The sequence below is a fragment of the Sphaerulina musiva genome (assembly GCF_000320565.1).
Source record: "Sphaerulina musiva SO2202 unplaced genomic scaffold SEPMUscaffold_10, whole genome shotgun sequence".
Taxonomy (NCBI): Eukaryota; Fungi; Ascomycota; class Dothideomycetes; order Mycosphaerellales; family Mycosphaerellaceae; genus Sphaerulina; species Sphaerulina musiva.
Genome location: NW_016017392.1, coordinates 1,090,875 through 1,115,060, shown reverse-complemented (window position 1 = coordinate 1,115,060; position 24,186 = coordinate 1,090,875). Strand labels below are relative to the sequence as shown.

Here is a 24,186-nt window from a genome sequence, read left to right as displayed (position 1 = left end):
TACCTACCTAGATACCTACCTGACTTGCCTACCTACTATACACACCACACCACTGCCACAAAAATGCTCGCCCTCCAACCCTCCTCCTCCTCCAAACAACCCGCCTTGATCCCAAACCTCCTCCCCTGCAAAATCGCACACTCAGGACCCATCCCAACCTCCCAGCGTCACTGGAATCCACTTCCAACGCGCTCTCCCAAACACCACTCCGATTCTCATGAAGTCCACTTTCGAGGCCGAAAACTGCGCTCCAAACAACTCAAACTACCAGAAAATTACACCGGGGTGGTAGCGCAGAAGACGGAGCGAAGGTTATTACCACAACAACAAGAGGGACAACCACAAGGACGAAGAAATGAGATTGAGGAAGATCAAGATGAGGAAGATGACGATATACAACTACCAATAGAAGTCAAAATTCTCGAGACAAATGGGACGTTTGATCAAGTCGTGATATGGGCTCACGAGGCAGTTCCCGAGGGAGAAGATGTATATGTCAAGGGCATAGAGGAGTGGATTGGGTTTGCTGAGAGTGTAGGTCATCCGTTTGTCCGTTGAATTTTGCTTACAACATCTGGTGATATATGCTGGAGAGAAAAGAAAGACAGAGAAGAGGAAAAGAAAAGGAAAACTGCTGACATGGAGGTCACTCATAGGTACATGCTTACGATACAGGTATCAGGACACCGTCGACGTGATGGGAGCTCGATGGTGCGAGTGACGAAGCGAGGAAGCATGCGTGCATGACAGACAGCTGCCTACGTACCCAACCTACGCACTTGGGATTCACGCAGAGAGAGTGTAGGAAACAAAGTGCTTATATTCACGAGCTCACACGAGGATATGATGACACAAGGAGCTCATATTATCGTTCTTTCTTTCTATGATGAGAATGCATGAAGCCCCAGGATGGCGATGGTGTCCGCCATAATCATCACCCTCTCCCCCACCATAGCCCCATGCAATGCTGCTGCTTTTCGGAAACGCCTCTTTTCGTAGCACATGTCTGTCACTGGTATTGGGCATGTTACAAGAAGTAATCTGGCGTTCGGCGAGAGACCATGGGCTCGCCAGCGCGTGGGCATGGGTCGAATTGCAGGCTAGAAAAGGAAAGGTCAGCCAGAGGGACAGCGCAGGCGTTGAGGGGAAGATACGTACAACGTATACTTCAAATGTTCATCAATCTCCATGATGGCGGCTTGATTACCGCATCGGTAGCAGTAGTTAGGTGCTGGTATTGGCGTCAGTACGTGCCTCGCAAACTTGACTTCTATTCCGCGCTCACCTGAAAATATAGTGACCACATTGCGGTCCTGACTCCAGTTGTACCCTTCCATGACCAGTTGATGCGCTCTCGCCACAAGAGTGAGCCCGTTATTGTGGTTGAACGCTTCGCTTATGTCCTGTCCAAACGTATAGCCGGCACCTCTGGGACTGATACCCCATCCGCATCTGTCATCTGGATCCGACCAGAGTAGGTCACACATGGGGCCTTCATGCGGCACCTCCTGGATACGGTCAAGTGCTCGAATGTTGTCTAGCGTGTCGATGCTCGGCGAAAGACCCCCGTGCAAGCAGAAGATCTGGTTGTCAATCAGAGCAGTAAGTGGGAGGTAGTCAAACAGATCGGTGAAGAACTTCCAGACGTTGGCGTTGCCGTACTTGCGGAGGCACTCGTCGTAGAAGCCATATACTTGAGTGATTTGTCTCGACTCGTGGTTACCACGCAGAATAGTGATGCGCTGGGGATAGCGGATCTTGAGCGCAACCAGGAGCGTGACAGTCTCCACTGAAAAGTACCCACGATCAACGTAGTCGCCCATGAAGAGATAGTTGGTGTCTGGATTGGGACCACCGATCTTGAAGAGCTCCATCAAGTCGTGGAACTGGCCGTGGATGTCGCCGCAGACTGTGACTGGGCATTTGACAGGCTGCACATTGGACTCGTCCTGAAGCACTTCGCGCGCCTTCTCGCATAACCGCCTGACGTCGTCCTCAGCGAGCTGTTTGCAGGTCATGAGCGACTCGATCCAGCCATCGAGGGTTGGTATCGTCGGCGGGTCGATGGGCGTGCCCAAGCTATGCTCAATCTTGCCCGCATCCTCCATAGCTGTGTCGCCCATTGCGGGCTGCTGCCTCAATGCGGCAGCCTCCGCCATTGTTGCGGTCACAATGTGGTCGGCGGTGTAAGTGGAGCTGGCGAGGGGTCGTGATCAAACACAGGAGGAGCTGGTCCTTCGGGGAGAGGGGGGAGTGGTGTTGGGTGGTGGAAGTGGGCGCAATGCGGCGAGGGCGTCTCGATTTCAGGGTGCGGCGGTGACGTTCACGTGGTAGAGCAGCTCGGCGATCGCGTGGTGGAGCTCTCAGGTCATGAGCGGGCTTTGCGCAATATATGTGCTGGTGCTGTGTGCTATGATGCAGCGAGGTCAAAACAATGAACAGAGAGTGTTTCGTCAGAGGCAGGAACTGGAGACTTGGCGCTCCCAGAGACACGCGACACCAGGAGGAAGCGCAGCACAACACTCGAAGTGGAACACGTGAAAACAGACTCGACACTTTGACGCAGAGGGAGGATGAACTAGTACACCATGTTTGTGGTATGTGCATGTCTGAAAGCGAGGAAAGCTGCGAATCTCCATCCCAACACTACATGTACCTACCTACCTACGAACCCAATACCCGTCTCAACACTCGGAAGCCGATGCTCAATTAAACCATCACATCACTTTCTTCCCTTTGCCCTTTCCACTGGCCCCCGGTAATCCTGGAAACGCATCCTCATCGCCAGCAGCCTGCTTGCTCTGCTCTTCTGCCAGGCTTAACTGAATGGCAAAGTCCAGATCGCTCAGTTCAGCTGCTTGACTAGAGCCCGCCAATGCCGGCGACGGCTTAGGAGACTCTTGAGCAGATGGTGCACGCTTGTTCTTCGGCTTCGCATGTCTGATAGGAATTTCATAACCCGCAGGCGGCGAGGTGGCCAGGCTCTGCCGAATTGCTTCAGCAATGTCTGCATCAAGCTCATCTTCCGTTTTGGGTGTTGGCCGGTGCGGAGAAGGGCTTTGCGCTGGAGTAGCCGCGACGCTGCGATCAACGCTACTAGCTGCGATACTGTTCGAGACACTGGTATCAGAAGCTCGACGAGCATGGTCTCGCTCAAATGCTTCTTGACTCAACATTGCAGCATAAGCAATCATCTCTTCTTCACTTCCATCAAGTAGATCTGTGCCAAAACGACCAGCGATCCGTTGGGACTCCTTGTTACGTTGCTCCTTCTCACGATGAAGCTCGAACTTCTCGGACTCGATGTAGTTGTTGAGGTTGCTACGCATGGCGCCTGAAAAGCGCTCCGTGGCCGCATTGCTTCCTCGTTCGGATCGGCGAAGCCGGCGTTTGTTCGACTTGTATTGGTCTGCAGCAGAGGAGCTATAAGCCCAGTACAGCAAGTGCGTGCCAAGAGACACAATACCGCGTAGTATGGTGGGATCTGGGTCGAGATAGATGGCGCCTGCCGCGAACAGATTGATGCCAACACCTTGAGGACTAGCCTGAGCTTGGAGCAGCCTGCGACGCGCCCGGGAAGAGAACTTTGAGTTAAGCGTACGGATAGGCTGCACTTCCGATGCGAGCACGTCCCAAGCTTGCACGAGACCATCATTCCCGCCATGCACAAGGCACAAAGAGGAGAGGGCTAGGCAAGATATTTCAGGGGAATCCGTATGTATGATGCGAGATGGATCAATGGTGTTCGTCGTGTCCACTGATCGTGCAATAGAGGCACGCATATCCCATACGATAACAGTGCCAAGTTTGGTGCCAATGGCGAACATACGAGCACGCTGACCCGGTACGTCTGATGAAGATACAGCAGAGTCGGGAGCTATCATCGGCGTGTATGAAGGCGACGAGGCTGCAGATCTGCCGGAGAAGCCAAGTAGGGGGTCTTCGGAAGCGGTTTGGGTAGCGAAGGTCGATCGATCAATTGTCGTGGCTAAAATCTCGACATGCTTGATCCCGCCCATGGAATAATCGGTAGTCCGCCACTCTTCAGCCATGGGCCTAGGTGTGGTAGCTCCATCAAACTCATCGTGGGCAAGAGAGGTGCTCAGCAGCCCCAGAGAAAGGCCCGTAGCAGGGTTTGTGATGGGCGATGGGGAACCACCAAACATAGATGGCGGCGTGGAGGCCTCTGTGATGGCAGAAGTCAGGTTTGGTGGCGGAACCGTTTGCGAGGCAGCACGGTCTTGAACGCGAAGACGACTGTAGCGCCTCACGCTGGCAATACTGCCTTCCTCCCTTGCGCATCCGAATACCACGATGTTCTCGCCCGCATTATTGCCGTCATCACCAGCAAAGTCGACCTCAAGCACGCGGCGCATGTCCCAGCCCGCGCATAAGCGCTGAAAGTCTTTGGGCTTGCGTCGCATGAAGGCCTCAATTTCTTGGGTCTCAGCTGAGATTTGACCAGTGCTCAGGCACATGCCATTCCAAGAAGAGCGCGGCGAGTAGCTACCATCGACGCTCCCATCGGCGTACGGGTCCACTTTAGCAATACGTCTGCTTGGTTCGACGGTGTTCCAATAAACAGTGCGCCCAGTCTGCCATGCCATCCGCTCAATAGCCTCGTCATCGAGTCGGGAACCACGGTCGAGATGCGGCCGCTTGGGAGATTTGGTCAGATAGAAAACTTCACCCAGAGCGTTCAGCACAACAACCCATATTCGGTTCTGTGCCATGCGATTCAAGGTGTGCTCGTTGTCGACGGCGATCTGAATGATTGGCACACCAGGACTAAGCACCCAGCGAGCCGTCGTTTCGCCACGACTGTATCTCTGATTACGAGTGCTGCCACTGCTTGAGGCACCAAGGCTATATGCCGTGAGCACACCAAGTGAAGATCCAGAGAAGAGCCCGATCAGGCCGTCTGTGAGACTGGGAACAGCAGCAGATTTCGCGATCCACACTGCAGTGACGGCTTCATTGTTCGATGCAATCCTCGGGATTCCAAGCTCATGGGCAGTCACCGCAGAAGTAGGAGTCAAAAAGCGGCCGCGCATTTCCTCGGTAGAACGGTAATAGACCATGCCTCCAGGGGCGCCTTCACCAACAATCATGCCATACGGCTGACTGACGTCCATAGAGTTGGGCAGTCCCACCACCTCGCCAGGACCGAGCCCATATTGCGCATCCCCTGGAAACCGATCGGCGAACTGTGGAAAAATTTGCGGATCTGTGAGACCCCAGCTATCAACTTTCGCAGCGTTGGGATCGCTACTGGTAGCAGTCCCAAACTCGTCCGCTCCATGCGCAAAGCGGGGCAGCTTTTTGTTTGTCACAGATCCGAATGTGGCGTGAATATGGTTAATGGTAGTGTAGAGCTGCGAATTGTACATGACGGTCGGAGCAACGGTTTGGGTTCGAGTGGCATGGGAATTGGCCGCCTGCATCGGCTTACCGCGAGACAAGGATCGCAGCAGCCTTGTTCGCATAATGTACTCGCTTCGCCATGATGCCAAAGGCGTAAGACGCGTAAAAGCACGCCTCTCGGACTTGACCACAGCCTGAGAATCGCTGTCATTTTCAAGTAGATCGCAATTGATAGAATCTGACCCGGGGAAGAAATGTGAGAACGCTGTTCGCCACGCGTGAGGTCCTGTAACTAGGCTGTGAAAGCGCTTTGAGACAAGCGAGACGCATGCAAGATCGTTGGGAGCAAGTCGGGCCAAAGCGTGGGTCAGGACCTCTGCACTAATCAGTGAGGCCCATCTGGCATATGCTGTGGTCCCAATCACTTACCATTTGGGAGGTCCTGAATAGGAGAGCTCTTGTCCCCGGGATTTCGAGGTTTCTTGATGACCTCAAATGCAGGTCCTTCTCTCTTCCTGACAGGCGGTGTAGACGCTTGTTCATATTCCAAGACTCGATTGCGCGCCGGCGGCGAAGGCGTAGCCCTCGCGCTCAACCGCTTGACAGAGCTCGCGCTGACTGCGCCGTCTTCTGCTCTTTCCTGCAATGATGCTGCGAGCGCAGCGTCAAGCGCTGACTGCTCTTCTCCGCTAGTCGTCTCTGCATTGGCTGGTGACAGAGCGACTGCGGGTTGGTCGTCGTGGAGAAAGCCATGTTGGGAAGTCGGCGAATTTTGCTCGATAGAACTCTGGATTGTGGCTGTTGCAAGTGGTGTAGGCTCTGGAAGCATAAAACGTATGGTGGTGGTGGCGGGTTCTCTGGGGACTGAGCCAGTAACGGTTCAGTCAAGGGCGGCGCGAGTGGGCTTGCGAGTGCGTGTGGCGTGTTGGTCGTGGTCAAGAGAGATGGGCAAGGAAGGGCAGGCAAAGGTTGGAGAGATAGGTAGCTGGTTCCACAGGTTCTATTCTGGTTCTAGTGCCGCAAGCCTCGCGCCTCAGGCTCGACAAGTGGCAAAACTGATGACTGCACCCGTGTCCTGCCTTTCATATTTCACCTCGTGATTTTTCAAGGCAACAAAAGAGCGCCCATACGCCTCAAGAGCGCGCCTGTGTGAAGTCCAGCCACGCGTCAGGCACCGCTCTGCACAGGGCTTGTCATTTCATCAACTCGGTACAAAACGCGAAGCCAGTCGTATCAGCACTTCGGGATGGATTTGAGGCTCAAGTACGATTGCCACTTCAACATTACATGTAACTGGTATAATTGGTATAATTAGAGCGGCATGTCGTAAGATACTGGAGAATTGACCTTCTAGCTTTACAAATCGTCCGTGGAGCAATTAGGGTGAACAACATATATTGTTCTCTCGGTCCTTTCCAGGCCAGTACCGTCTTCTTCAGCGAGACCTTCACCTTGCACTTTCATGAGCACATTGTTCTGCCAGCAGTTAGTACTCCGTGAACTTCAGCAGGAACCTTTCGCAATGACTTACCTTGACCATACGCTTCAAGACCTTCTTTGCTAGGCTCTTTTGTGCAGAGAGGCCTTCGGTATCATGAATCTCTTCTTCCACCTGTTCAGTATACCATTGTAGTAATTCCATCTCCTCAACGCCATCTTGCTCCTCGTTCTGATCTTGGTTGACCCGCTTCAATAGCAAGGTCTGGATCTTGATGAAGTCGTCGAACTTGATTTGAGTCTTCGGCCGTGATGGTGCGGGTGTTTGCGAGGCTCTCGTCCTTGCAGGCGTAGCAGCATCGCCTTGCTCGTTGCCATCCATTGGTGCATCTTCGTCCTCGGCTGGAGCCGCACCAGCTTCAGTATCTTCTGCCGCGGTAGCCTCTTCATCGTCTTCGAACTCGACGTCGTCCTTCTCTACACTGATAATGCTCTGTTGCAGGAGCTTGAAAGCTTCGTCGACGAAGTTAGGGGTAACTTCGTCAACACAATTTGCCTTGGCGATCGCTTCACTGAGACGAATAAGCGACTCGAGCTGGCGAACAGTGATCCGGTACGAGTTGCGACCAATACCACCTTGCGCGTCGTCTGCTCGTAACTCCTTGTACTTCTGTACGAGATATTGTCTTGCTTGTTCAGTGAAGACCGGCTGAAAGAGACGTGCGAAGCGAATATATCGCTGTAGTTGTTCGGTGCTGAATTCTGGCTCAATGGCGTCGTCTTTCTTCTGGTGGAGACCTACGATATGCTTCGCAAGATGTTCGTCAACATCTTCGTTGCATTCATCGAGTACGACGTGAAACAAGTCGAAACGCGACATGATTGGAGCACTCATGTTGATATTGGCGCGCAGCGTTGTCTTTCGGTTATAGCGACCGCCAACAGGATTGGCAGCTGCAAGAATGGAAGTACGAGCATTCAGTGTTGCCTGGATGCCCGCTTTGGCAATCGAGATTGTTTGCTGTTCCATAGCTTCGTGGATAGCCACTTGATCCGCAATGTCCATCTTGTCGAACTCATCGATAGCGCAGATACCGTTATCCGCTAACATAAGAGCGCCTGCTTCGATAGTGAATTCGCCCGTCTCCTCGTCTTTGACCACGGCGGCCGTCAAACCAGCAGCAGAAGAAGCCTTGCCAGAAGTGTACACAGCCCGTGGTAGGAAAGAGCATACGTATTTAAGGAACTGAGATTTGCTGGTGGATGGGTCTCCGACAATGCAGATGTTGATGTCGCCACGCAGCGCCATGCCTTCTGGAGTAGTCTTGCTGACACCACCCATCATCTGCAGAAGCAATCCCTTTTTGACGATGGTATGACCATATACCATAGGCGCAAGCGAATCAACAAGTCTCATGTAGATATTGTCTGACTGTACCATGTCCCGCAGCTCGTCGATTTCTGCTGGAGTAAGCGTGTCGAGATACTCCTGCTGTGCCTTCTCGCCACTCACGCCATCAGAGCTGTCAACGTTTTGCGCGAGCGAGCTCATGAGGTTGCCAGCCTGGCCCTTCAGATTTTGGCTAGAATGCCGACCTTGTGTCGAAGTGTCAGGAGTAAGCATATTGGCAAGAAAGGCCATCCGGTAGGTGAGATCGCGTACACCAAGGGCCTTTAGTCCAGACACGCCGGCGCCTCCGGTATCAGAACCGCGTGGTGCTTGTGTGTCGCGAACGGCTTGTACTCTCATACCCGGGACTCTGAATTGGCTCACGTCGGGTACTACAATCAGAGTACCAGTGAATATGCATTTCTCTCCAGCCTTTGCACGATCGACCATTTCTCCTCGCAGGATGACTTCCATGGTTCTCGGCATGCTACCGGTCGGAATCTCGGAACTGTTCTCCTGAATCTTGACTTTCTGCCAGTCAATGAACGTACTCTGGCGAATGTCGAGTCGCCAGCCTTGCCGATTCCCGCATGTTGCGTTCGGGCACTGCGTCGGCTCCGAGTACTTGAAGATCTGCTCCACATCTGGTACGAGACTATTGCAGACTTCGCAGATGAATGTTGCCAGGTGGAGTTCGGGTCGAACTTCTGACGTCCTTGTCACTGTCCCGGAAATTGAGACCAGCTTGCCGATCTGTTCAGTCCTGAGCTGGCGCACTCGAGACACCAGAGGTAGGTTGTAGAAGGCAAGTGTAAATATCTTGTCCGTTTGTTGATTCGGGGTCTTGTCATTGAGATTGCCCTCATCATCCTCACTGATGCTCTGTGTAGCTTGCGACGTATCTGTTCTCGCGGTCGTGGAGCCAGGCTGTCTGTGCATGCGATAATACTGAGGCTCATACTTTGCAATGAGACTATTCAAGGCACGGAGCATGTATGGCTGAAAACGATAGAAGTCCCCCTGTATGGCGTTGGCGAGGATGCCTCGCTCGTGGTCCATGAGATGCGTGAAGTCGACATAAAGTGTAGACAGACCGAACTGCGCGAGGCCGTGAACTTGCGCAATGTAATACTTGTTTGTCGTCACTGCACTCGATATTGGCTGTGCTGATGGTGTAGGGTCTTCTGTGAAGTTCTCCAAGAAGCGTTCGAACTGTATGCCTAGTGTCTCTGCCGTCGTGTCGACAACTGGTGGTATATCTCCCGCGCCTGTTGCTGCTCGCCTCATGCCACGTCTTCCCACTACTTCGTCGTCTGCAAAGCCATCGATGTCGCTGCCCATGCCCGGTGTGCTGACCGATGGAGGCCCTCGAGGTGTACCCGTGCCTCTCGGTCGTGATGAAGAACGGGCCTGCCGTCTTCGCCCTGCAGATGCATCACTTCGTGGCTCTCGTGGAGTGGGCGCATTGTCGGAGCTCATAGCCATATCCATGATGGACGACATGATGATGGAGATGCTAGTGGTCTTGGTGAGGAGAGAAGAGTGTTGAAGCCAGGGAGCAGGGCGCGCCAAACAAACTTCAGCCTTCTCGCCTTGACGCGTCGCGACCACCACGTTGCCCACGCGTAGAGTGCGTACAGACGCTAGTGTCCATGAATCCCTGCATTATTTATCAGCCAAGCCTCCAGGGTCAAGGATCGCAAGATCGTCCCATTGTTCCTCCAAAGAGTCGAACCATTCATTATTCGACACTTTTTGAACACCGACTTGTCACCACTCCAATCCACGATCGATTGCTCCCCCAGTGCTCCGTCACGATGACTGCGACCACGACAATGACGCAAACAGCGTCACCATCTTCAGCAGAGAACATCTTGCGGCTGTTTCCCGAAATCAACACAGAGCTCGCAGCTCAAACCCAGTCCGCAACACAAGATGCCGACCTCGCTGGCTACGACGAAGAGCAGATCCGACTCATGGATGAAGTCTGCATTGTGCTGGACGACAATGATATTCCGATAGGTAGTGGCTCGAAGAAGATGTGTCATCTCATGGAGAACATCAACAAGGGATTGCTGCACCGCGCATTCTCCGTCTTCCTCTTCGATTCGCAGAATCGCCTTCTACTGCAGCAACGAGCCTCTGAGAAGATTACGTTTCCTGATCTCTGGACCAACACATGCTGCTCGCATCCACTAGGGGTGCCTGGCGAGACAGGTTCTACACTGGACGCTGCAGTCATGGGCGTGAAGCGAGCAGCACAGCGGAAGCTCGATCAAGAACTTGGCATCAAGGCAGAGCAAGTTCCCATTGAGAAGTTCAACTTCTTGACAAGAATACACTACCTCGCGCCGAGTGATGGCAAGTGGGGAGAGCACGAAGTGGATTATATTCTTTTCATCAAAGCAGATGTGGACGTAGTCCCAAATCCGAATGAAGTGCAGGCCACCAAATATGTGTCGCCAGGCGAGCTTAAGGCAATGTTCGCAGACGGCAAGCTTGCGTTCACACCATGGTTCAAGCTCATCTGCGAGAGCATGTTGTTCGAATGGTGGCAGCATCTGAACAGTGGACTGGACAAGTATCTGGGCGAGACTGAGATCAGGAGGATGCTGCCTGCGAACGTCACAGGTGCGCCAAAGCCTATCGTATGATCAGGGAACTTGTGCGGTGTCATTATGCTTGGGATGCATGGTTCAGGGACGTACACGAGCTGTTGAAGATACCAGAGACCGACAGAATCTCAAGCCATCGCGTGATGCCATGAATACCTATGAACATGAGCAGAATGTGACCGAATCTGATCATCTGAATTTTGAGGTGAGGTCTGTAACTCCTGCCATTCTGAACGCAGTAGCTCCTTCCATTCGCCCGCACGGCAGCCTCGAGGCTTGGATGCATATAGCGCATTAAAGTGTAAGAGGTACCTCTTAGTCGAGCTTCATTCAACTTTCACTGCTATAGTAAATGCGCATTCAGGCCAAACACCTGGCGATTGGCCTGTTGTTGTGCTCACGGGCGTGTCCAGCAACATGACACCCTTTGCGCAGCGACCAATGCCGTTACCGTCTGCAATCACGTACGGGAGAAAGCGGAGGAAGTTGATACCTCTGGCAGGAAACCACTTCATTCGATCAGATTCACTCAAAGTACCGCCTGATGACGGCGACGAGAGGCAAGATGTTCCGCGCCGTGTTGTCTGGGGCAAGGTATATTCCGCGAGAGAGCCAGATCCTGATGATGCGCCGCTTTCCGAAGACGAGCTTGAAGCAGTATACGGTCGCGATGCAGGTCCCACGTCCTCACCGCCCAGACACTTGCCTGCTGTCAGCGAAACAGGCCCCGAGTGCTACGCTGGAATGACTGTCACTCCGCCGAGGAGAAGACGCATCCCGCAGCCGACGTCTCGTGTGAGACGCGCGATTGCGAGCCTTCGTGCATCTCCAAGCAAGGCCTTCGATGCAAATACTCGGCGGAAGCGAATGATTCTCCAGACGACACCGACAATCAGTGATGACGGTAATATTCGTAAACAAGGTATTGCCAAGCCCACCCATCATGCCCAAATGGCCTCGCGGTCGTCAGCCATGATATCAGAGTCTTCCTCAGGCGGCAATATTCCAACGCTAGCTCCTTCGACAGCGGCGCAGAAAATAATACATCAGCCCTTGAGAAGCCTGCCAGTCAACGAGCTCCTCCTGGCGCGGTCGGTTCATCGTGCTGAAGTTACATGTGATCGTTCCAGCCCGCCTGGCGTAGATACGCAAGATACGATAGAGCCTAGCTCTACGGCAGTGAAGCGAGCGGCATCCGCAATCAGCGACGACGAAAATCCCCAACTCAGAGCTCCGCTGACTTCGATTCGAAAACGCCTCAAGACACTCAAGTCTGCCCACAAGTCTGTGGTGGCGTTGCGGAAGAAACGTGATGCTCGCAGCCCTTTCTCCAAGATTGCAGATAAAATTCTGAAGCCAGGAGATGGATTCGAGATATCAGAGCTCAAAATCGCCAATTCCGGGCTAGCAATTGAAAGGCGCCGAAAGTTCAAACCCCTTGCTCTTAGCTTTTCTGCTCTGACTATCAGCTCTGGACCACTACCTGATGTCCAATTCAAAGCGAGTAGCCCGGAATGCAGGGTGGAGCATTCGCGTGACGGCGATGCGTTTCTGGCAGACGATGAGCGAGCGGCTTCAGGGGAAGCCTCGCGCGAGAGTAACACTCCGGACGGACAATCACAACATCCGGGCGTGAGTTTCGGCAATCGTGTGCTAGACGACATGGTAGCGCAGCGATTATCTTCCGTCTCCGCTCCCAAGCGTGTCTATTCAATATCGTCAGACGATGAAGATGACGATGGCAAGGAAGATGACTGGAATCAGTCCGAAGAGGAATCAGACCCAGAAGCCGATGGACAGTTCACTGAACCCGACAAGATGCAGTCTCCAAATAAGAACCAGACGAGCATTAGGCACCTCTCCAGTCACTTCGTTCACCAGCAGGACTCGGCTCATTCCAAATTCTCTATTGAACTTCCTCGCAATTCTGGTGTGACACTCGACTTCCGCAAGCCTACTACGCCCGGCTCAGTGTCTGAAATATCATCTCGACGGCACCTGGTTGAAGTTGACGAGCGTATTTTCGATGGACCCTGTGCCAACGATCAGCCCGTGCCGCGTCAGATCATTGGTCGTGAGAGGGTGGAGCGGCCAATGAAAGTCACCAGGTTTGCGGAACAACAGGCGCCAGTGACACCGCATCGGCCGCGATCGATCTTAAGGTGTAAGCCTCCGATCGTTCAGGAGAGTGATACGGGAGCTGAGCATACGTCTACGAATACCAGACTGAACAGCTCATGTATATTACAAGAGAGTGTGTACTTTAACGCTACCGCAGATGAGCCAGTTGAGAGCAGTGAGCCATTGTCACCAGCTTACGAGACGGAAAGTGGGAAGTTCAACGACGCATTCGAGCTCGACCAGGGCCGCTATTTCAGCACCGCGGCGCGCATGCTTCGAGACCAAGCTCTTCATAGGCCGCGCGTCATCAAGCAGCGCTCGAGCGAAGCCCGGAGAGCCAGCTATCTCCGCCAGCGGGAAGGGTTTGTGCCTGGCAGTGATGCTGTCGTGCTCGAAACGTCCACTGCTGTGCGTGAAACCTCACCCGACCCACCGGACCATGCGGACTTCAGTAAAATGGACATCCCGAAGCGCACTTCGAGTACGATGTGCACTTCTAATCTTCCAAGAATCTCTCGAGATCTGAAGACCCTGACCAGGACGGTGAGTAAAGAGCATGGTACACTCAGTCAGTCTGTGAGGAGGAGGAGGCCGAGCCTGCCATTTCAGTCACCAGTGAAGCAGTCCACAGATAGCCACACGCACTGACTGAAGGTAAGGGTCGTCGTGCGGACAGTCTGACAGGGAGGAGAATGTGTTTGCAAATTTGGATTGGCATATGTACAACTACCTTAGGTACCTAGGTATTTCTGGTCGAGCAGCTTGCTGTCGTGTTATCTACCTGTAGCTCTAGCTCTTGCAATGTCAACTATCCCATATCTTTCGCCACATCAAGCAATGCCAGTGCAGTTTTATCTCCTCTTCTTCGCCGCTGTTCTTTCTCACGCCAGTGAAGCAACCCCGGAGAACCTCAGTATCGCTTTCGACGGCGTATCTAATCCTAATTCGGCAGTAAAAAGACCTGGCCAGCGACAAGCGACACATCCGAAACTGTTACAAGTACATACCTTACGTATATCGCGAACTCCGCCTCCCGGGAAGTCTGTCTTCTTAAGGTGGGCGTTGGGATCTCTTCTTATCAGTCAGGTGGGTGCTGACGGAGGGGAAGTGAGGTGGAGGTCATCGAACTCAAAAGAAACCTGAAGTGTGTTTAAGGTAGCGTGTAGCGTGTGTGAAGGTAAGGTACGGAGGTACCTTACTCTGGAGAAACTTGAACTTTGCACCCTTTCCTTGTGCACCTGGTGCTTTTTGTCCAGAGCCACCGAAAGCATAAAGGTCAGGTGTGAACTGGGGCCGTGCTGGTCATACGTCCTTTCCGCAGCCGGCCTTACCTCCGCCGCCTACCTTACCTTCGCCGTTCGCCTTATCTCCGCCGCCGGCTTTGCCTATGGATCCGTTGATCATAGCAAAGCGGAACGGGGCAAAGCTTCGAAGCGGAGACGGACGGCAAGCCGAACGCTTTCACTGTTACTGGTGCACTTGTTGAATGACCATTCTGCTTCCAGGGCTCTATCTGTGGGGATTTGACAGCAAGCACCCACCGGCTTGGACAAATGCATCCGCGTCGTGTATTCGGCAATGCAATTGTCGGGGCTCTGCGGATTGCGGTTCGTCGCTTTGCAGAGCGCCTTTCGCTAACACCTAGCCGTGTTTCGGGATTTCCGATGAATTCCCGTTTGTAATTGTCGCAGGACACACCGAGTCGGGACCCTTCGGACGGGAGTTCAGGACCCTGGGAGGGAGAGTTTGTGGTAGGCTCACAAGCTCGAAAGCTTAGATTCCTCCCCTTACCCACATATGACCGCAGGGACATGAAATACTGACATTGCACATCACTCGCATGGAAATGCTGAGTGCTTGAAAGGATGTCGGAAAGCCCGGCTGTAGCGCACCTCTGTGTTGCTCGCTTTTGTTGCGTGGTAATCGCTCCCTGGGCCTGCGGAGTGTTTTTGTTACCTCAAATCTTGACTCCCAAAGTTAGGACCCAAGGAACCTCCCCCAGCTTCTTTGGTTCGTGCTGTGCATACTTTTGCAAGATCATGCGTCTCTTGTACGCTTGGCTCATGCTCCATCCGCGGCGTTCCACCTCAGAGGGTATAAGTTCTCTCTTTTCTCTCTCTCTCTTCTTCTTCTCTTCTTTCTTCTCATCATTCCAAACTGCATTTTGACCAAGCCCAGCTTGTTCATCCAACCACAACAGCAACAACAACAATAACAAAAACAACTAACGGTAAGTCTTTCTCCACAGCCTCACAGTCTCTGCACTCATCAGAGCATGGTCGTCATCCTTTGCACTTCGCTAACGCTTGCCACAGACGAAGCACAAGATGTTCTTGTGCACAGAGAGATGGGGTGGCTACAGGCCAGACTTTGCGGTGATTCACTCGCATAAGTACGTACCTCCTCTCACCGCATGCATATCAACGTCTGCTGACCCTGCTGTGCAGTGCTCGACTCTAGTGGTATCAGCATTATCGCGGCAGATACCGTGCCTGGCGTGCACGCCACCGCAGCAGCTAGGTGCGTCTCGAGTTTTCTCTTTTGTTTGTGGGTTTTGGCGCTTGGCGTTTGGTTTTCTTTTGTTTTTGGGTTTTGGCGTTTGGCGTTTGGCGTTTGGCGTTTGGGTTCTTTTCTTTCTGGGTTCTGGCGTTTGGCGTTTGGCGTTTTTCTTTTTGGGTTCTGGCGTTTGGCGTTTGGCGTTTTTCTTTTTGGGTTCTGGCGTTTGGCGTTTGGCGTTTTTCTTTCTGGGTTCTGGCGTTTGGCGTTTGGCGTTTTTCTTTTGGGGTTCGGAGAGGTTGTATGGCTTGAGCCTGGGGCAAAAGAGTCGGCCCCCGAGGTCAGATCAAGAGGGGGGCGCCGCGCGACTGGCAGGCACCTTCTCGTGGTGCGCGGTGTGAGTAGCCCATTGGGTGAAACCAAGACCTGCCTAGGTACCTTTGTGTTGTGTAGTCTTACCTTCTTGCTTCCCACTTGCCATCCTATTGCCGTTCAAGACTCGTTTTTGCGCACGCATGGCGACTGTCTTCTCCAATCCTGCCTCCTCTCCATATATCTTTTCTTCTCCACATCCTGTCTCCCCTCCATACTATCCTTTCTTCTTTCCACACTAACTTCTTTCTATACAGTCTTTTTTCCATACAGTCTATTCCCCATACAGTCTTTTTTCCATACAGTCGTTTTCCATACAGTCTTTTTCCATATAGTCTTTTTCCATACAGTCTTTTTTTCCACATGATCTTTTCTGCTCTCCATACTGTCTTATTTCCATAGTCTCTCCTCCACATAATCTTTTCTGCTCTCCATACTGTCTTATTTCCATGCTGTCCTGTCCTGTAGTCTTTGTACACGACCTTACCTTAGTGACAAACTGTACGCAAGTATGCCACCATGATTACTGTTGTCCGAGCAGACACGCTACGCTGCTGTCTCCTGCTGCCCATCTCTTTCTAGCCCGCCAGCTCCCTCATCAACTGTCGCATCTCCTGCCTGTGCCTGGCGAAGCTGATTCTGCGTCAATGTGCTGATGCAAGACTTCGAGGCGCGCGGAACCCCTCCAGTCGTTCCATCGTAGAGTCATCACCCTCGCCACGTGTTCCGAACGGCAACCTCTTCGTCTCGCCCTCTTCACAGCATGGAAGTACGTCGAGAAGGATCCGCGGGATGCGAGATCTCCGATGACTAAGCAGACATAAAAAGTTCCAGCAACTTTCGCGACATGCAGCAAGCAACCCGGTCAGACACATCCGATACATCTGGTCATGTCTAAACGAGAACGGCAGGAAGATGGCGGCGAGAGAGCGCCAAAGAGAGCGCGGGCTGAGCACCAGCCAGCGCAAGTGTTCGAAGTCGAATATGCGCGAGACCTCCAGCGATATCTCGTCTTTCGCCAAGATGCAGAGCAACAGCAACTGCTGAACGGCATTGCATCCTTCAAGGCATTCCTGGAAAGCATTCTCTATCACAAGGCAGAAGAAGATCGAGGGCGACAAATTTCGATTTTGCGAGAATACTTGGAATCGCAGAAGCCGGCCGATCCCAAGGACACGGAGCATCCATTTCTCACGCAACTCTGGCAAGCCTGGTCTTTTGCCAATCAGAGCAACAAGGACTATCTGGCGTCCAGAGTATGTGCTGTGCTCGCGCTTCTGCTCCGAACGCTGTCTGGTATCCTCGATCTCCGAGACTATGGACTCTTGTTATGCCGGACCGTATTGCAGCATCAGCACCTGCGGCTGGTGAAGCGATGCTTGGACGGGCCTAAGCACAAAGACTTCATCATCTCGCCATCATTGAGACTGCTGATCGAGGTCACCACTTTCGATGGCGGTGTTCTTGCACGCGAAGTCTACAAGCGCCGAGAGCACACATTCGATGTGGCCACGATTCGTCGAAATCTGGGCCTGGTCAAATTTGACATGTCAGAGGATGAGGCTCGCAAGAAGCCTTCGATCCGCATCTTGACGGTCAGGTACATCTTGGCTTTGTTCAAGTATCTGCATGAAGGAGGGAAATCGGACATTCTCAAGAACAAGCCTATCTGCAATGCGCTCTTCCAGTTCATCCACAACGATCCTGCCGACATTGTCTCGGAACTCCTTGCCACAGTGGAGCAGAACGTGCTCAAAGACGAGAGTGTGCCTCGTCACTTGAAAGCTGCGCTGTTGATTCCGCAGAATCTCGAGCGGGTAACTGCAATTGCCACTCGAACTGAAGGACACGCTGCTGCCGATCGAGCATTCACCTGGCTGCACTCAGTCTGTAGCAAAGAATCGTATGGCATCCTGAGGCAGAGTGGCTGGTATCCTCCGGGAACTGCAGAATCGCATTCCAAGCGATCGAATGTTAGCATGGACCTGGGACTGGATAGCCTGGAATTGCACGACTATGGTGAACCTATTGACGTTCGGAATACCACTTTATTGGCATATGTTCTCACACTACGAGCCCATTGCGACGAGCGAGAGCGCGAGCTATTACTCAAATGTTTCACCTCTGCGCCAGAGTTGGTCGCAGCGTACTTTGCGAACAGCAAGCTACAGCTCGACCCAAAGCTTTCCAATACTTGGATTGGTTATGCATCGCTCATATTTGAGGTCGTCAGCCTCAAAACGCCTGTCAACTTCGGCGTGAGGGACGAGTCTCTTTCGAATCCGCCGCAGACCATCATCATGATTGAGAATGTGCTCCCCAAGCCAATCACTTTACAGGTGTTGAATCGCTGCCTGAGCCAGAATGAAGACCTCATTACGTTCTTCGCAGTACGGCTTCTCGTGGTATCGCTACAGAAACTCAGGAGCGTCCTGAGATCATTGCATCAGGGCCCCGAGCATCAATTATGGCAAGAAGCGAAAGACCGACTCATCGAGCGATTTGTCGACAGATCGCCAAAATTGAAGGATGTACTTGCAGTCTTTCGCAAGATGTCCCATGATGACCACTATGCCATGCAGAGAGAGGCTGTAACGAGATTGATGAGACTGTACTACGAGATTATACCGGTTCAAGCGCTCGAAGAGCCGATCGACATCTCCAATGCGCTTACTGCTGCTCTGCTGCGCAGCGAAGAGCCTGTAATTAACGCGCATGATGAGACTCGGGGACTTCGCGAGCTGGAGCTGGAACATCTGCTGAGTATTGCCAAATACAGCACCGGCATGCGTTGGTTTCATAAACAGGGTGGGCTAACCTTGTCGCCTGTTGTCACGTTACTGCGACTGCACCGGAGAAATGTGGACAACATCGAGATACGCTCGCTTCTGTCTGATGTGTTAACAGAGCACGGAATCTTGAATTCTGTGGCTGGAGTCGACCAGGCGTCTCCGTTCGATGCCTTGCTCGGTAGTGTTCTACAGCTGGCAGATGACGATGCTGCATGGGCGTTCATTGATGACTGCCTCGGCCGTGCTACACGCAAACCTGTGAAATACGTAGACGACCTCGAATCAATTCGCGACATGAGCTCGACTGAAGCTGACCGGATACTGCCAAGTGTGCTCGCTGCTGTTGTACTCGAGCAAGCGACGTTTGTCGCTGCAAAGACGGACGGAAAGGGGCAAGCTGAGGCAGCGTGGCTTGTGCTATTCCTCGCCATTCTTCAGATGACTACCGACGCAGGAGATGTACTGCAGACTTTGCTCACACGGAGTACGAAAGTCTTGGGAACGCAAGCGACTATCCACAAGGACCGGGCGCCTGAGCTTCTGATGTCACTCAAGGCAAGTTTACCAAAACGAGACCGCGAGGTCATCGAAGTAAACCCGATCGCAGAGCCGCACCTACCCTCCCTCGGCTTTGAATCTCCACCCATCGAGCGTGACAATCATCCCGAGCTCTTCCGTTGGGCACAGAAGGATATCGATCTCGCGATCGAGGACGGTGACATATCTGCTCTGGTGCTCTGCCTCTGCTCTCGACATGATGAGATTCGACGTCAAGCCCTGATGCAGATCAATAAGGCCAAACTCCAGCTCCGCCCGCAACAGACAATCGATCCCGAAAACATCCAAGATGATCACGCGCACATATCTCTGTTACTCGGGGAGCTGACCGAAACGTTTGAGCTGCATTATCTTACCCGCGACAAACCTCTTCCATACATTGCTGGTACATTTGCAAGTCGGGCGCTGGCTATCCAAGCACAACCCTCACACTTCCTCTATGCCAAACTGAACCAATTCTTGATTCGAGGTGCGAAGTGGGATGTAAAACGCCTGCCCCGGTACTGGATTGAGCAGACTTTCTTGTCCGAACCAGAAGATGATGATTCGTATTGGAAGGAAGTGCAATGGGTACTCGACTGGCTCGTTGACGGCTTGCGCACTCCCGCAGATCTGGAGATACTGAGGAGAGGCGATCAAAAAAAGGACGCAGCGAAAAGACCTGACATTATGGAAATGATCATGGCGGTATGGGCCAGTCCCGGTGCCGACAGGAATCATCACTTGAGAGAAAGAGTTGCCGAGCTGGTGTATCGGGCTAGTTGTGTCGAGGGCGGGAGCGATGTGCTTATCACGAGGAGTGGCGTTTTCAGTTGGTTGGATATGGTGAGTAAGGACAGCAGCTCGACGAGTGTGGTGGCTCTGTCGCACAAAGTGCAGAGCAGCTGTGAGAGGGAGAGGATTGGGGCTTGGAAAGGCTTGAAGATGTTGGCGTGAGGTTGCAATATACGTGAAGACTAACGTGATCACGGTCAGCCTTCTGATCGACATCACGACGCATGGAAGCTCTAGCCTCCCGCATTTGCGGGGAGACGGCAGTTGCTCACGCTTGCAATGACATTTGCCATAGTTCACCACGTGTCACAATACCATTTTGTTTTCACTCTACTACCTGTATTTGGGGAGTGAGCGGTGAGATATGACAGAGCCGCGCTTGTCGCGGAGCCGCAATGTAGATCTGCGATGACGAGAGGTGAGGTTAGGTACCCTAGGTACATTAGGACAATTAGTAGGCTGGGCTGGTAGCTGTAGCTGTGATGATGATGATGATGTCGCTGGGTGTCAGGTGATTACAGGCAGACCGCCTGGGGAGAGATACCTGTACCTCCGTAGCTTGATACGTCCTACATGAGGTACAGAGATACATATAGCAATCCGACTGCATGCCCCCTTTTCCGAGAACCTGTTCGCCATGTCCCGATGCCCCGTCTCCTGGACATGATGTTTCAACACTGCCTTCATTCACTGGCGAACCCTGCAGCGGGGCCTTACTGCCTTGGCAATGACAAAGTGGACCCCGCTAGACCCAGTTCTCGTCCCTCTCGGCCACTGAGCAGCCCACGCCGTCCAACGTCAATGTCGCAGCCTCGCTTTCACCTCATCTCACTCCCCAACAATCCACTTGCCACTCCCACCAAGGAGAAGACGAAGCCGCTCTACTCGAACAACACAAGCACAATGCCACCCCCCGCTCCGCCGCAAGAGCAGCATCTCGATCAAGCCAAGCTAAAAGCCTTCGAGAATGCCGCTGCTGGTCACGACGGAGTGCTATTAGACGAGTCCGGGGAGCTGGTTATCAAGCCCTGTACCGACGCCGAAGTAGCCTTTTATCAGGAATCGCTGAATTTTCACCCCAAATTCTACGAATTGATGCCGACTTTCATGGGAACCTTGACTCTGGGCGCGCCTACGATTCCGCCCGATATAACAACTGCAACCACCCACGAACCGGAAAAGGAACTGTCCCAGGAGCAAAAAGATAAAAGCCTTTTGCATGGCCAGGCACTCGATACACAAACGGCCATTGTCCTTCAGAACCTCGAAGCCGGGTTCAAGCGGCCGAATGTTCTCGATATCAAGCTAGGCGCGACATTATATGATCCCGCACGAACAGCGCCAGAAAAAGCAGCACGACTGGACAAAGTAGCAAGCGAGACAACAAGCGGATCTCTCCATTTCCGCATCGCGGGCATGAAAGTATGGAACGGCAAAACCTTTGACATTTACGACAAATTCTACGGCCGCAAATTCCAGCCCCACAACATCCAAGACGGCTTTGCCACTTTTTTCTCAGGACTCTCCACAAGCAGCGTCTCCAAAAGCGACGCTCGCGATCTCCTCGAAACCATTCTCGCCGAAATCACCAAAGCTAGACATAGTCTCGAACGATCCGAATCGCGCATGTACAGCGCCAGTATCCTCATCGTGTACGAAGGCGACTCAGACGCGCTCGACAATGTGATGGGAACTCCTCCCAAGACTCCACTGGTGGATGAACGTGCTCCGACGACTCTCGAGCTGAAGCAGAGTATTGCCGAGGAAGAAGAAGAAGAGGAAGAAGGGGAGGAGCGGCCGACGACGCATTGTGTGAAAATGATTGATTTTGCTCATGCGGCGTGGACGCCGGGTCAGGGAGCTGATATGAATGTCATTACGGGCTTGCAGAATGTGGAGGAGCAGATGGATGTGTTGATTGCGAGGTTTGAGTGAGTGGAGTTATAGATGAATAAATGAATTGAAATAGAGAAATTACTCTTTACTTGACTTGTTTATATCGGGAAGTCAACTACCAACATTGGTGAATACCCTTGTCTGATGGAGGTTTGGAGGGATCTAGATAAGGAAGGTACAGGTAGTCTTGATGATGTATTGTATATACCAAGGACAAGGATAAGGAGAAGGTGTGGGAGAGAGAGAGAGAGAGAGCGCGCGTAACAAACCCCTTCATTCAATCGTGAGGATACAACCAAAGGCATCGCATCCAACACGCCTGATTCCTTACGTTAAATAATACACAATGGCCATTTCCACAAAAATACCTCGTGTTGAAGTCACTACTACCTCCTCCTCCTCCCCCTCCTACTACTACTACAACAACAACGATAAGTCCCGAACGAGCGAAACGCTCGTTCGATCTTGAGAGAGAAAATGTACTCCGTCAACGACCTCATCCCGAATGAATACGGGATTCTCCCCTGACCCTCACTTATACAACACAACACACAAAAGCGTAAGCCATAAACCAAAAAAAGTGAAACGCCCCAGTTGAGTTGTAGAATCCGTGGGGAACCTGTGTAGCCAACTCGTCCTTTCTGATACAAGATTCCGCGTCTCGGATAGTGGGTTGCTGAACTCTTGTGGCGCTCCACCCAAGGTCGAATGGACTGTCAAATTTACTCCCAGTCAAAGAATCTCTTCGTCATACGGCACACTAAGGAAAAAGGTACGTGTCAGTGGGTCTGATGGTTGAATGGCAAAGATGGATGGAAAGAAAGAATCTCAATTGGCTGGACATACTTTGGGAAGCCTTGCATGCCCTCGTTGGGCCGGCGTGTAGTCCGAGCGAGTTGGTGATATGGTTCAGGCCAAAGACTGGCATTGGCATAGCGGCTGCGGAGGAGGCCATGGCGGCGACGACGATTGCCTTGAAGAAATGCATGGTTCTGGTTCGAAGTGGGTTTTTTGGTGTTTGGGTGATTGGAGAGACTGATGACAACGACAGGTTAGGGTCCAAGACTATACACGTATTAAAAGGAGCCAAGCAGTCGTGCTGCAACTTACGAGTATTGGAGATGGTGTTGGAGCAAGTGAAATTCGCGTGTTGAATGAGTGTGGGTAGCGTTCTGCCTGAATGAGCGTGGGTGGGAAATCGATGTGACAGAGGAGGCGAAGCAAGTCCAACATCGTGGAGGTATATATCTGCCGTCTGGCAGCGACGATAGCGATACTCTGGCCTGTTCGCGGAGATTAGCAGCAACATAGAATACCTGGGGGCTGGTGATTATTCGATAATAGCCTGCAAGGCCTGAAAGTTAGTCAGCCTGTCGCCAATACCAAGTGAGATGGATGTGAGTGGTCGTCTGCCAACAGGGTTCCGAGGCATGCAGGAGAACCCAGTTGTTTGTATACAACAAGCTACAGTATGCCCTAGTGCTACCGCTCGGACAGTTGGAATCTCGATTCGGCATGTGACATCTGGTGAGCACTGAGCGCCAGGATGGCAACAGTCTGGCCTCGAAGAAGCGTACTCACGGTAGGCCAAGGCGAAGCCAGTGAGGTGATCTGGGAGAGATGTATAAAAAGCCATTGGACTAAGAGAGGCTGCCACCAGATTCGCAACAACTGCGGAATCATTGTCTGATCAAGCCACAAGGCATCACGGTTCGTCCTCCGGGCAATGTTGGTGGAATTCCAGCAACTCGTCCAACGTGGTTCACTGTCCGCTTCGAGGTGCCACATCCTGGACAGACCAACAGAATGGCGCGATAGTAGGTCCATGTACCTGGCATATGAGTTCTGCCGCTTCTCCTGATGAGGAGTCCGGCATCAGGTCTTTTTTCCCTTTGCGATAGGCCTGGGCCGCCTGGCTGACCAAAAGGGAGGGTCCTATTGTGGCATGATTGTAGTGAGTAGTGACATACTAGCAGCAGCAGCAGTGATCCCGTCAACAACCAGTATTGGCAAATAGATAGTATGATTGGGCATTGAAGGCTAATGTGTATTGGACAGCCTTTAGATGAAGTGGTTGTTCCAGCAGGAGAGTGAGAGTGTGAGAGTCAGCAGGCAAGTTGAGGCTCCAGCTACCTGACTGTGGAGGTAACTGCCAACGTGGCATATAAGAACCAATAATCTTGGCGCGCCCACAATACCAACGGAATGGCTCAATGAGGCTTCAATAACTATCGCCCATGTCGCTACTGAAATACCAATTCTTCCGCATTCAGCGCCGATCGCAGAGGAGTAGTACACGCAGTATAGGTACCATTGATGTTAGGGGCTCTCCTTACCTACCGAATCATATGCTCTTCCCAACAACCCGGCA

General features: G+C 52.5%; 10 protein-coding genes across 10 annotated transcripts; 5 read left to right on the top strand and 5 right to left on the bottom strand.

Annotated features, from left to right (window-relative positions):
• Positions 1-63: 63 nt before the first annotated feature.
• On the top strand, positions 64-558 carry SEPMUDRAFT_111034 (ribonuclease H1 small subunit; the record flags this gene model as incomplete). Its single annotated transcript, XM_016900892.1, has 1 exon — positions 64-558. The coding sequence occupies one exon, from the start codon at positions 64-66 to the stop codon at positions 556-558; it is 495 nt and encodes a 164-aa protein (XP_016757696.1).
• On the bottom strand, positions 100-2,289 carry SEPMUDRAFT_151545 (Metallo-dependent phosphatase). Its single transcript, XM_016906883.1, has 4 exons — positions 1,286-2,289; positions 1,159-1,231; positions 657-1,100; positions 100-534 (listed from the first exon to the last, which is right to left on the bottom strand). The coding sequence occupies exons 1-3, from the start codon at positions 2,157-2,159 to the stop codon at positions 1,028-1,030; spliced, it is 1,020 nt and encodes a 339-aa protein (XP_016757695.1). The 5' UTR covers positions 2,160-2,289; the 3' UTR covers positions 100-534; positions 657-1,027.
• Positions 2,290-2,641: 352 nt separating this feature from the next.
• On the bottom strand, positions 2,642-6,193 carry SEPMUDRAFT_72390 (uncharacterized protein; the record flags this gene model as incomplete). Its single annotated transcript, XM_016909990.1, has 2 exons — positions 2,642-5,740; positions 5,794-6,193. 2 exons carry the CDS (start codon positions 6,191-6,193, stop codon positions 2,718-2,720), a joined length of 3,423 nt encoding a protein of 1,140 aa, XP_016757694.1. The 3' UTR covers positions 2,642-2,717.
• Positions 6,194-6,720: 527 nt separating this feature from the next.
• SEPMUDRAFT_51486 (MCM-domain-containing protein) lies at positions 6,721-9,670 on the bottom strand (the record flags this gene model as incomplete). The annotated part of the gene is made up of 2 exons (XM_016909193.1): positions 6,721-6,840; positions 6,896-9,670. 2 exons carry the CDS (start codon positions 9,668-9,670, stop codon positions 6,721-6,723), a joined length of 2,895 nt encoding a protein of 964 aa, XP_016757693.1.
• Positions 9,671-9,935: 265 nt separating this feature from the next.
• SEPMUDRAFT_151543 (Isopentenyldiphosphate isomerase) lies at positions 9,936-11,147 on the top strand. Its single transcript, XM_016906882.1, has one exon. The coding sequence runs from the start codon at positions 10,009-10,011 to the stop codon at positions 10,843-10,845; it is 837 nt and encodes a 278-aa protein (XP_016757692.1). The 5' UTR covers positions 9,936-10,008; the 3' UTR covers positions 10,846-11,147.
• A 1,896-nt stretch (positions 11,148-13,043) lies between these two features.
• Positions 13,044-13,575, top strand: SEPMUDRAFT_72382 (uncharacterized protein; the record flags this gene model as incomplete). Its single annotated transcript, XM_016909989.1, has 1 exon — positions 13,044-13,575. Exon 1 carries the CDS (start codon positions 13,198-13,200, stop codon positions 13,573-13,575), a length of 378 nt encoding a protein of 125 aa, XP_016757691.1. The 5' UTR covers positions 13,044-13,197.
• Positions 13,576-15,882: 2,307 nt separating this feature from the next.
• Positions 15,883-16,516, bottom strand: SEPMUDRAFT_151542 (uncharacterized protein). Its single transcript, XM_016906881.1, has one exon. The coding sequence runs from the start codon at positions 16,209-16,211 to the stop codon at positions 15,906-15,908; it is 306 nt and encodes a 101-aa protein (XP_016757690.1). The 5' UTR covers positions 16,212-16,516; the 3' UTR covers positions 15,883-15,905.
• Positions 16,517-16,685: 169 nt separating this feature from the next.
• Positions 16,686-20,203, top strand: SEPMUDRAFT_72379 (uncharacterized protein; the record flags this gene model as incomplete). Its single annotated transcript, XM_016909988.1, has 2 exons — positions 16,686-18,623; positions 18,672-20,203. 2 exons carry the CDS (start codon positions 16,686-16,688, stop codon positions 20,079-20,081), a joined length of 3,348 nt encoding a protein of 1,115 aa, XP_016757689.1. The 3' UTR covers positions 20,082-20,203.
• Positions 20,204-20,587: 384 nt separating this feature from the next.
• SEPMUDRAFT_151541 (SAICAR synthase-like protein) lies at positions 20,588-21,938 on the top strand. The gene has a single exon (XM_016906880.1). The coding sequence runs from the start codon at positions 20,721-20,723 to the stop codon at positions 21,852-21,854; it is 1,134 nt and encodes a 377-aa protein (XP_016757688.1). The 5' UTR covers positions 20,588-20,720; the 3' UTR covers positions 21,855-21,938.
• A 149-nt stretch (positions 21,939-22,087) lies between these two features.
• SEPMUDRAFT_151540 (uncharacterized protein) lies at positions 22,088-23,736 on the bottom strand. The gene is made up of 4 exons (XM_016906879.1): positions 23,393-23,736; positions 22,926-23,169; positions 22,662-22,850; positions 22,088-22,575 (listed from the first exon to the last, which is right to left on the bottom strand). The coding sequence occupies exons 1-4, from the start codon at positions 23,640-23,642 to the stop codon at positions 22,548-22,550; spliced, it is 711 nt and encodes a 236-aa protein (XP_016757687.1). The 5' UTR covers positions 23,643-23,736; the 3' UTR covers positions 22,088-22,547.
• Between the last annotated feature and the right edge of the window lie 450 nt (positions 23,737-24,186).

Coding starts and splice junctions, on each gene's coding strand:
- SEPMUDRAFT_151543 (XM_016906882.1), top strand. CDS start 10,009: ATGACTGCGACCACGACAATGACGCAAACAGCGTCACCATCTTCAGCA.
- SEPMUDRAFT_151541 (XM_016906880.1), top strand. CDS start 20,721: ATGTCGCAGCCTCGCTTTCACCTCATCTCACTCCCCAACAATCCACTT.
- SEPMUDRAFT_151540 (XM_016906879.1), bottom strand. CDS start 23,642: ATGGACCTACTATCGCGCCATTCTGTTGGTCTGTCCAGGATGTGGCAC. Junction 23,170..23,392: donor TTCGCCTTGGCCTACCGTGA/GTACGCTTCTTC, acceptor ACTAACTTTCAG/GCCTTGCAGGCTATTATCGA. Junction 22,851..22,925: donor CAACACCATCTCCAATACTC/GTAAGTTGCAGC, acceptor CGTTGTCATCAG/TCTCTCCAATCACCCAAACA.
- SEPMUDRAFT_151542 (XM_016906881.1), bottom strand. CDS start 16,211: ATGTGGAGGAGAGACTATGGAAATAAGACAGTATGGAGAGCAGAAAAG.
- SEPMUDRAFT_151545 (XM_016906883.1), bottom strand. CDS start 2,159: ATGGCGGAGGCTGCCGCATTGAGGCAGCAGCCCGCAATGGGCGACACA. Junction 1,232..1,285: donor TGTGGTCACTATATTTTCAG/GTGAGCGCGGAA, acceptor CGCCAATACCAG/CACCTAACTACTGCTACCGA. Junction 1,101..1,158: donor GAACATTTGAAGTATACGTT/GTACGTATCTTC, acceptor TTCCTTTTCTAG/CCTGCAATTCGACCCATGCC.